General features: G+C 36.1%; 1 protein-coding gene across 4 annotated transcripts in view; it reads left to right on the plus strand.

The window, feature by feature from the left end:
• EXOC4 (exocyst complex component 4) overlaps positions 1–12,044 on the plus strand; it is a 753,652-nt gene that overhangs the window by 82,245 nt on the left and 659,363 nt on the right. For all 4 annotated transcript variants that reach the window (XM_059711814.1, XM_059711816.1, XM_059711817.1 and 1 more), the window contains exon 6: positions 11,401–11,644. In XM_059711814.1, coding sequence (XP_059567797.1) covers positions 11,401–11,644 — 244 coding nt within the window. The remainder of the gene's footprint in view (positions 1–11,400; positions 11,645–12,044) is intronic.

The raw sequence follows: 12,044 nt of genomic DNA on the forward strand, positions 1-12,044 counted from the left end.
GGTCTAGGGAGGGAGCTGGAAGGAGAGAGAGAGGGAGAGGGAGAAAGGAGGAGAGAGAGAGAGAAGGAAATTTAATGTTTTGCATTTTAATTTTCTTGCCAAATGGCTTTTTGAAGTGATTGTACCAATATAGATTCCTCTGAGCTGTACATGGCTTTTGTTACTCTGCTTCTTGCATTTAAAATTGGCTTTGTTAGACTTTAATTTCTGCAAATGGACTTTTACAAATCTGATAGGTTTTGTGTTTTTATTTTATTTTATTTCAGTTTAGTTTAGTTTAAGTTATTTTCGTTTATATTTCTCTGGTTTCTAGTGGTGCTGAGAATCTTTCCATATATATGGACCATTTGGGTATCTTTTGTGTATTGTCTATTGTTTAGCCAGTTTTTAATTATTTTTTTAGGCCATTTTCCCCCTCATAATATGTAAGAAAGTTTAGTAGATGCCAATCATTTTTCTCTTCTGTTTCCACTCATCCCATATCGGTAATCAAGCTCATTAGTTTCTAGTTTATCCTTCCTATATTTCTTTTAGCACCGTCGAGCAGATATACGTATCTTTTTTTACACTTTTCTTTTTTCTATGATGGATAAGATAACAATAGATTGTCTCCTGTACTTTGCTCTTTTAGTTCAGAGAGATTTTGATTTTTTTAATACTTGCATAGTACTTCATTGTGTCAATTTATTACATAGTTCATCCACCCTCTTATGTGTAACTGTCATCACAAGCAATGATGCAATGAATAACCTTGTGCATGTGTATTTTCATATTGTTGGGGGTGTATCATTAGGGTAAATATCTAGATGAGGGGATAACTCAATCAAAAGGTAAGTCCATATGTGGTTGTTTTTTTCAGCATTGCCAAGTTCTTCTCCGTAAGAGTTGTATCAGCTTGCGTTCCACCACCAGTGTAGGTGTGCTTGTTTTTCTCACAACTCTGCCAGAATGTGTTGTCATGATTTTTTATTTTTGCCATTTTCATAGATAAAAAGTGGCATCACAGTATTGTTTATTTTGCATTTCTTTGATTATGAGTCAGTTTGAACAATGTTTTTTATAAAGCCCATTTTTATATATCTTTTGTTAATTGTCCTGGTCTTTTATCCATTTCTTCCTATTTTATCTTTAAATCTATTAATATGTAAACGGATTTTCTAATATTGAACCAAGTTTTCACTCCTAGAATAATCCCTCTTGATCATTGTGTTATTTTCTCAATGTGATGTTGAATTTTGTTGGTAACATTTTATTTAGGAATTTTGCATAGATGTTTATAAGTGATATTAGCCTGTACCCTAAATCTTATCAGATTTTGATTTCAGTGTAATAATTTACTTCATAAAAGGAATTGGGAAGTTTTTTTTCATTTTCAATTCTTTGGAACAATATATAGAGCACTGGGACTAGCTGGTATTTGAAGGTTTGGGAATTGCCCTATGAAACCATTTGGATCTGGTACTTTAAAATTTTTTCATTTTATTTTTTAATTTTTTTTCTAATTCTTATATGCAAAATTTTCTATTTCAGCATTTCGTTTTTAGTGGGATCAATTTTAATAACCCATAGATTCCTAGGAAAAAACTCACTTAGTTTTTTTAATTTTGTATTTTCTTAGGGTTTTGAAATTCTTTTGTTTTCTTTTTGTTATTTATTTTTTTACTTGTGCCATCTTTCTTTTTTTCTTGATCTAAGTAGTTAACAGTCTGTGTGTAGTGTTGGTTTTGTTTCCCCCCAAGAAATTACCAGAATTTTGATTTATTGATGAGGTCTATTGTTTTTCTGTTCTGTACCTTATTATTATCTGCTTTTATCTTTATTATATCATTCTTTGTGCTTTTTTTTTTCTGAGGAAGCAATTGAAATCATGTTTAATTCTTTCATTTTTTTACTGATCAAAGTGTGTAATGATATGAATTTTCCTCTCAGCAACACTTTAAATGCATCCCATAGATATTAATATGTAGTGTTTTCATTATCATTTAAAAAGATTGTCTTACTTCAGTCTGCATTTGGATGATTATCCTAGTATTTTTAATAGAAGAATTTTAAATTTAAAGATGAATGGGACTTTTGTTTTTCTTAATACCTTATAGTTTTATTGCATTGAATTTAGAGAGTGTTGTTTGTAATATTTCTACTTTATGGAACTTACTGACACTTTCTTGTAACTTAATAAATGATCAATTTTTGTGACTGTCCCATGGGTGCTTTAGAAAAAGGTTCATTCTCTATTATTAGGTGTACAGTTTGATAGAGAGCCATAGATCTACTTTAATTACATTGTTTAAGTCCTTTGTCTTTTATTTTTTTGTGATGAACTAAAGTTTTCTATTATTAGTGTGTTTTTCCTCTGTGTCACTGCATTTCCCGTATTTTTCCCCCCTAAAAATGTGGTTGCTGTTTTATTTGGCATATATTCATAAGTGTTCTAGCTTTATTATGAACTAGAGGCCCGGTGCACAAAAATTCATGCACTGGGGGAGTGGTCCCTCAGCCCGGCCTGCCCCCTCTCACAGCCTGGGAGCCCTCAGGGGATGTCCTACTGATGGCCGCTTTCTGGCCTCCCTCTGCCGGAGGTGACCGGGCCTATCAGGGGAAGGCACTGCCCCATCACCCCACTGCTGCTGCCACTGCCGGCTGCCAGCCCTTCTCGGTCCTCCTTGGCCCTCACAGGTGTTGCGGCTTTGTCTGGAAGGACGTCTGGTCTATCTGGTCTAATTAGCATATTACCCTTATAAACTAGAGGCCCGGTGCATGAAATTTGTGCATGGGGGAAGGGGGGGCGGTGTCCCTCAACCTGTCCTGCACCCTCTCCTATCTGAGACATTCCTCTCACAATCTGGGACTGCTGGTTCCTAACCGCTCGCCTGCTTGCCTGCCTGATTGCCCCTAACTGCTCCCCTCCTGGCCTGATTGCTCCCAACTGCCCTCCCCTGCTGGCCTGATCGCCCCCAACTGCCCTCCCCTGCCACAACTCGCCTCCTCCACGCGGGGTGGAGGAGACACCGGGACTGACCTCCTCTGTGCCGTGCAGAGCTGCAGGACCCCCAGGCCTCACCACATAGTGTGGCCACCAGACCCTGCCTCTACTGTGCACACGGCCATCTTGTTGCACGACGTCACCTAGGCTTTTATTATATAGGATTGTGGCTTGTGATATTGAATGTCCTGCTTTGTCATGGTTAATGCTTTTTGGCTGGCATACCATTGTTCATTCTAGCCTTTCTAAATTAGTTTGTGTTAGATATGTGTATAGCTTATAGTTGTACCTTGCTTTGTGAGTCAAATTGAAAGTCTGTTTAATAGGTGAGTCATATCCATTGACATACATATATTGATATGACTGATATATTTTTCTCAACTCTATCATAATATTTTATAAATGTATATTATGTTATATTTGCTCTATTTCTGAAATATTAATTTTTGCTCTTTATGCAGAATTTTTTGTGGTTTAGAAAGGTTCCCCTGCCTCAGTGGTTATCTTTTAATGTATTTAAAAATCTTTTGAAAATGCTTTTAGCCCCTTTTTTTCTTTAACCTTTTATTCGCAGATTTCTCTCTTTTTATTTGTATTCTTTACTTCCCATCTATTGTTTTGACAATAAACAATACACTTATTTTTTTCTTCATCTCTCTACTGCCAATTTTTAGTTGTATTTAAACATTTTTTTAAACAATATACTGCTTTTGTAAAGTTGTGTTTCCATCAACATCCTCATTTTTGTCTTTGTCTTTAAATGCTCATTCATCTTTTTGCTGAAATTTTCTCAATTGTCTCTGGGTTGGATGAAGTCCATCATCTAAAAGATTACTCAAGAAGGGTCATGGCTATTCAATTCCTTCTGTTGAAAAATACTTTCCACCCCACAGCCTTTGTACTTAAAGGACCTCTTGAGTGGGTATAAATTTCTTGGTTTACACTTTTCCTCATTATTATTATTATTATTATTTTGTAAAATGCCGTTATTTTTATTTCCCTTCATGTGCTTTATGAAAATTCTGCCGCCAATCTAATTTTTTTGCCCTTGTGAGTTATTTGATCTTGTAGGCCTTAAAGGACTTTAAACTTAGGAATTGACTAGTTTTAGTAGGAAATGTCTTAGAGTTATATTTTGGCATTAATTTTCCTTCAGACCCAATGGGTTCTTTTATTTTGTAGATTAAAAATTTTTTGGCAACTTTTCTTGGTTTATATTTTTAAGTATTAGTTCTTTTGTATTGTTTCTTTTTCATGTAATATGTTACTTTTTTCCTGGCCTGTCTTCCATTTTTACTACTTTCTCTTTGGTCAATTTTTACTTTTCTTTATATCCCCTTGTATTCTCTGCATTTTCTCGATACCCTTTATAGAATATTTAAATTTATTCTCCCATGGGTATTTTATAGTTTATTATGTATTATTCATGCATGAGGTGACTTTTTTTTCTTTCATATCTTTCCTGATATTAGTCAGTTTTCTTCTCATACCTTTCTTTATTTGTCCATGTCTGTTCTTAGTTTTTGGATTTTCGACTCAAAATGGCTTTACCTATCCTCAAATTCTTATTTGAGTATATTAATTTCATCTGGAGTGTTGCCATCTAGTTTTCTTGTGCTTCATGATTATTTTATTACAGGGACTTTTCCTCTGTTGATGTGCTTTGGATTTCCTGATTTTTTTCAATATGCCTCTACATCAAGCATGTCAAACTCAAAGGCTAACACAGGCCAAATAAACAAGGTTTAAGTTTATGTGGGCCGCACAAAAAACAAAAGCTTCAATTTTCATAGAAACGTAGGTTTATTTCGATAGAGACATGCTGGATACAACGAGCTGAAATAAATGAGTCATTCTTAACATAAAATAATAGAACATTTTAATAAAAATTAATATTTTTTCTTGAACTTTAAATTACCAGACACTGAATAACTGCACAAATTCATAAGAGTAATGCAAATAAACCTATTTTTCTTGTGTTCTGAAAGCAAAATATTTCCTGTTGTGAACAACAAACAAGTGAGTCTAAGACTAATGACATGGCAATCAGCTGCTAAAATATTTGCTGCTAGTATTAGTGGAGAGAAATGGTGCGCCTGAATGAATGCAACACGATAGTATTCAGTCATTAGTGAACGTTGTAGTTCGTTATTAACAATTATGTATTGTAAAAATTAAGGCACGAAATTTTTATTAAAACTTTTCTTATATACCGTTATATTGGCTGGGCCACAAAAATATTTGTTTTGGGCCACATGTGGCCTGCGAGCTGCGAGTTTGACATGCTTGCTCTACATGAATCTCACTGTTTTCTGTTCATGTTTATAGTATCAGAGTGTTTTATAGAAATTCTAGCTCATTGGCTCCCTCTTCTGTCAAAATCTAGATGCTTTTTTTGTTTTTGATGGTTGGGGAAGGTTGTTTGTTTCCAGAACTTTGATGCTCTTGTCCTGTAGGATCCTGAATTTTTCTTTTATGCTTCATTCTCTCTTCACATCTGATATAGCCAAAGGGCATTTCTCTCTCTTTGTTTTATTTTTCCCCCAGAAACTGTGTGTCTCAAACACTGCTCCTTCAGATTGTGTCTGCTTTTAAGTTCCTTCTCTATAGTCAATGCTCTGATATGCTTGGCTACTTTTTAGTATTTTGAAACTTGCAGTGGACTTTGTCTTTGTATTGATAGTTTCAGTTCAGTCTTTGGTTCATCACTAGCCCCCCTCTTCTCTCCTCAGTTTTTCACAGTCTGACTTGGCCTGCAACAAAGCCTTGTGGCTGAGCAGGACTGGAGAGGAGCTTGGGAGATCACTTGCTGGGATTAGATGGTTCTTTTCTTATTTCTATTTACAGTTGTTTTGAATTTGGGGCAATTTCTGTCTTAAAGTTATCCTGAGGGCATGATTTCTATGACTTTTATTCTTTTCATTGTTCTATGTTGTTTTGGAAGAAATATTGAGAAATGGGGACCTATACAGCCCCCATTGTCTTCAGCAACCCCAGAGTTCCTAAAGCTAGAAGTTTTCAACTTACATTTTTTATTTTGGGGGTTCGTTTTTGTGTTTTCATGTCACATCACATTTAATGTGCACAGTTCTGTAGGTAATGCTATCTCCACTTTACAGATGAAGAAATTGAGGTCCAGCAATATTTAATGACTTGAGAGATTACACAACTAGAAAGTGGTGGAGATGGTAATCAGATCCAACATGTGTGATGGCAAGCTTTTGTTCTTTCCATTACATCATGCTGTCTTCCTGGGCAGTTGAACTTAAAAAACATACATTAACGAATACCTGCAGTCTAATAAATTTTGTGAATATTAGTATAAACTGTCAATCTATTCGTCTTTTACTTGTCCTCGTATCCTGTGTCCCTCTTACTTTTTTAGTAGCTTCTCTCCATTAGGTGCTTCTCTGAGCTTCAAAGGTACATCCTCCTTGCTCTAAATGGGGTGATGAGCTTTGTCTCAAGGGAAACTAATTAAACAGATAGTCTTGTTTGTTTTTATCCTAATAAAAGGTTTGCTATTAACTCCTGAGGCAAATAAACCATCATTAAACCCTTAGTCCACTTTTACTCCTGGAATAACCAGTGCACAGTCACTGTGCTAAAAGTCAGGGCAATGTGGGTTTCATCTCCACCTCAGAATTGAAACCATCCCTGTGCCCAGGCTGAAAACACTCCCTGCTCATGTAAATGAGAGCTCCTGGGAGCAGTTGGCAGTAGCTTTTGGCAGCCTCCTTTCAGGAGTGGGGTATTATATTGTCTCTAGTTTTCTTTAATTTAATTTGTGCCTTCGGGGTTCTTGGTTAACATTTTTGAAGTACTTTAATCAGGAATCCACACTCAGGGTAGTTAGTTAACATTTGAAAGACCCTAATCAAGATTCTATACTCCAGTGGCAACCAGTGCATCAGATCTTGCTCTCTGAGTCTGCCCCAATGGGTGTATTACTTAGAATAAAAGATGTTAGAAGTAATTTTTTATGATGAAAAGAAAGATATTTAAGGTATATAGTTGACCAAGTGCTTCCACTGGGACATGATTGGAGGATAAGGATTGGTGAGTTGAGCAACCTACCAGTCTAGGTCTAGAGCTTGATTTGTTTCTGTGCTTATAGCCCTGGGAGGATTTCATCAACCCACCTGGCCAGTCACTGCAGCATAGGTCTCTGCCAGATTCTGCCTGCTTCTCTACCCTGAGCTCACTGGACGTGAACCCTCTCATTGTTTACATTTTTTGTCTACAGAGATATTACTCTCAATTTTGAGGCAGACTATTTTTTTTTAATTTAACTTATATTTTATATATAATAGTGTTTTTTTAGTAGATTGGATATCTAAAGTATGAAGTTGTAATGACATTTTGATCAGAGGCAGAATTATTTTTTTTTTAGTGGTAACTTATTATTTCCTGCTTGAGAATATTGTCAGTATTCTGAGGCCAGGCTCCCATCTGTGGGGGCAGCATGGTGGGTATGAAATCCTGATGCTTTAGTGGTCTAATTAGGCTTGGTGATTTTTTGAAGGCTCCTTTTTATATTGAATTTTGTTCAGTAGTGGCAGACATTATATAGAGATAATGTTCTTGAATACATGTAAATTATGTAGGTAAATAATGTATGTTATATAATTTAGGTACTGTGCATAATATAAGGAATGACATCTACCAGGAATTTCTATAGTAAATGTTACCATTATCTCTTATACCTTATTTAGCGTCTATATATATAAAAACCTAAGTGACCGAATGACCAGTTGCTATGATGTGCACTGACCACCAGGGGGCAGACACTCTAGCAGGAGCTGCCCCCTCGTGGTCAGTACACTCCCACAGCCAACCTTGGCGGCTGGCCAAGCTCCTATGGTCCCTCGCCCCCCATGGCCATCCCCAATCGGCCCCTCCCCCACAGCCGGCCAACCTCCCAAGGTCCTTCCTCCCCGCCCCCTCTTGCTGGCCGGCCCTGATAGGTCCGATCTGGACTGGGCGAGACAGACCCTATCGCTGGCCAGGCCAAGGGACTCCAATTGTGCACAAATTCGTGTATCGGGCCTCTAGTGTATAAATATAAATGATAAATTAATATGACATATTCAATAAAAATTAGTGTTTTACGATAGCCCTGACCTCCTGCAATTTGATGACATATGGCGTATGTTACCAGTGTTTCTTTCCAAGCATATTATGAAAAGAACACAGCCACGGACTGGTCTAGATTGCTTTCTGTACTTACTGGAAAACAAAGAAGTAGTTTTCTTTTATAAAATATTTACTGCATAAATGGATCATTCACCTTGTTTATCTCTTTTTAAATGGGTTATCTATAATATAGTTATACCTACTCAGCTATAGGCTTAGTGATCAGAGATGCATAGATTTACACTGTACTTAGTAGAATCATGGAATTGTAGGGCTTAAAAGGACTGTAGATATCATCTAGTTAAATATTCCTTGAGTCCCAAAGTGTCTTAGGTAAACCTCTTTCAGGATTCCATGCTTAAGCTCAGCCAGTGACATCATTTACATCCACTTAGATAAGGATGTATGGATATAAAGGATATATATGCATGCCTGTCTATCAAATAAGAAACAATTGGGGCCAGTAGGATTTTAGTAGAAATAATTAGTGCAAGGACTTGAGAGTCTTTTATTATTTAGCATTGTTCTACCAGTGAAAGTTTTTAAACCAGGTTCAAGAAATCCTCACTTAAGACACTCAAAGCAAAAATATCGCAGATAAGAAATTGGAAAAGGAAGTAAGGTGTTTTTGTTTTTTAAAGTGTTCTAAAACCCACACATTGAGTGCATATTATAGCAATATAGACACAAGGGAATGATTTGGGGTGTGGTAGTTTAAAAATATGTACATTTTGTTCTAATTGTGCTGTGAGCCCTTACTGAATTTCAGCTAAATTATTTTGCACAAGGCTTTTTCATAAAGTACCAATAACTCTATCTGAAATCACAGGGTTTTTGTGATTATTAGACTAGTCTTCATGGTTGATTATATTATCCTTTTAAATTGCCTTTTAATTTTCAGCTGATGTAAGTGAAATAGATACTATAAATTAATTAATATTGGATCTGTTCCGTGTTTATGCTCTAGGAGATTTCAGGAGACAAGCAGATAGATAAGGTTCTAAACAAATGTGCCATTTGGGGCGGTGGCATTTTAATATTCATACCTTGCTTATTTGTTATTTTTAATAAGCTATCTATTATATTAATTTGCATGTGAGTATGCCACGTCATCTAGGCCCTTATTGAGTTAAACTACATTTATCTCATCACCAATCACTCTTGCGGCATGTGGCTGTAATTTTCAGGTGGCCCTTTGCATGGTCCTTTGTTACTTATAGATCCTCTTTTATGAAGATCATTTTGTCCCAGCTAAATTTCTATTACCTTTTTTTCTGCCTGGAGTTCTGCTTATCTTTTCGCTTCATTTCCCCCTCTAACAGGTTGAATTTAGATAGTCCCTTGCCTGCTAAATACTTTTCTCGTCTTGCTTTTGAGGTTGGTCTTGAAGGATGGAATAATTTTGTGGCCTGAGGTGTCTAGCTCTTTGTGTATAAAACAAAACCTGCAACTAAAATGTGTATTCTTGAAATGTCACTTTTGGAAATATCAATGACTTCTTTGATTTGCCTTCAGAATTGATTGGCATGTGATCTTTCGAGGCTTACAGCTTCTTGGTTCTACGACCAGTTTACTAGTATTAAAAAATGTAGATTTAAATACCATATCAAATGCCCACTGTTCTGTGAGGAAAACCACATGAATTTGGTTGTTATTTATGTTCTTCTCTCTCTCTATGGACTTTAGGGGTCTACTGAATCTAAGTAAGACAACAGCATCACAGATAAATATGCAGAGGACTTACTTTAGATTAAGGTTGTATAAGTAATTATATCATTACATGCATTTGGTTTATATTTATGTGCATTTTATGAATTTGGAGCAAAACAAAGGACTGAGGAGAATAGCCTACTCGTCGTCTGGAGTAGAGGTTTTAGGAAATGTATTTAGTGGTTACAAGGACTTACTCCATACACTGGGTATTTTCATTTAGGGAATGAAATAAACAGATTTCAATGCATTCCAGTAGTGCCGAACAACCCAGACCACACTTGTTGTGTAGTTGAGCTAGAATCCACTAAAGAAGAATGTATGCATCTTTCAGAATGGCACATATTTTAAAAATGATTCAGTTTTTATGAGGAGTGGAGGAAAGGGGAGGATGGGGAAACTTTATTAGGATCCATATTTAAGTTTGTATTCACTTTTGCTTTGTCTGTCCTAATCCAGCCACTTGTAAAATTAGAGAATTATTTTTAGGCCAGAAGTTTTCAACCTGTGCTTCTTTTTTCTTTTGACAGTAGTGCTTGCTCTGAAATTACAGGAGAAGTGTTGTGTATATGTATATTCATTTGAGGGAAAGGCCTATGGATTTCAGCAGATTACAGAAATCTCAGATTCCAGTCCCACCTGCTTCCCACCTTCTCATGGGGTTAAGAACACTGTTCTAGATGTTTCTTCCATTTGAAAACCAGGTAGCTTGGATGAAAGCTGCAGTCTAAAGATCTAGAGAGATTACTGACATATATAGTTCATTCTCAGAAAACCTACATGTATTAGCAGTACTAGTCTTCAGTAGATAATAATCTTATGCTAGACATACCCTCAACGTTTTGTCTCACTTGCATGCATTATTTTTCATTTATTTTCTTCATCTCTTTTATAATTTGTTATAATTTAATCTTATTTACCTCTTCATGTATTTATAAATGTCTTTATATCAAGCTATTTATCTCTTATAACTAATAAATAGGAATTTTTAAACTATGGTCTGCCTCTTTAGAATTCTCATGCCAAGTGTCACATTTTATAAATAGTGAATACTTAATAAATGTCACAAACTGACTGACTCATTCTGGAAGTGGTAGTCTATGGAAACTTCCCATGGAGATTTGCTTTCTTGCTGTTAATTGTTTTCTATGTCTTATTACTAACCAATTGGGATGGATTGAAGAATGTACTGTTTTTGTGTGATTCTTACTATGTAAATATAATTTAATTACAAATATAATTGAAAAATCTCTATTTTAAAAAAAAGATTTTAAAATTGATTTTTAGAGATAGAGGAAGGAGAGGGAGAGAGAGAAACATCAATGTGAGAGCAAAACTTCCATTGGCTGCCAACTGCATATCCCCTACCGGGGATCCAGTCTGCAACCTGAGCATATGCCTTGACTGGGAAAGGAACTGGCAACCTTTCAGTGCATGGGACAATGCTCAACCAACGGAGCCACACCAGCCAGGGCTTCTCTGATTTCTTTAATGGAGCAATCAAAGCAGTGAAGCCATGTACCAGACCCATTGTGTGTTTTGTAATGGAACCTGTGTTTATTTTTTTACAGTGAGGGAGATAAACCTACAGGACATCAAAGAGGATTTGGACTTGGATCCAGAGGAGAACAGCACCCTTTTTATGGGCATCCTCATCAAGGGGCTTGCCAAACTGAAGAAGATCCCAGAGACAGTGAAGGCCATCAAAGAACGTTTGGAGCAGGAGCTCCAACAGATTGTGAAGAGGTCTACAACCCAGGTGGCGGACAGTAGCTATCAGAGGGGAGAGAACCTCACTGCGGACAACCAACCAAGGTAGATCGGGTGTAATTCATGTGTTTGATAGCTATTATACCTTTTCTAGGGTGGGAGGTAAGTAATTATCTTCTTTTGATATTATTTTTTGAACTTGGGATACTATAGAATATACAAACTCAATTGGTGAAAACAGCTTGAATAGGTATAATTCAGCTGGCTTTTTTTTTTTTTTTCCTTTTTCATTTTTCCCCCCAGCTGGCTTTTGACATAGTTGTGAAGTTTCAACGCATTTTGTTCAGATGCAAATGAAAAAATGAAGCAATTATTGGATATTTACTAAGTATTAAGCAGAATTCAAGGCATTTTGTATATATTATGTCATTAAGTATCACTTCAACTTTATGAACTACTTATTAGCCATAATTTACAGTTAGGGAAATGGGCCTCAGAGATTAAG

The sequence above is a fragment of the Myotis daubentonii genome, chromosome 10 (assembly GCF_963259705.1).
Source record: "Myotis daubentonii chromosome 10, mMyoDau2.1, whole genome shotgun sequence".
NCBI classification, from domain to species: Eukaryota; Metazoa; Chordata; class Mammalia; order Chiroptera; family Vespertilionidae; genus Myotis; species Myotis daubentonii.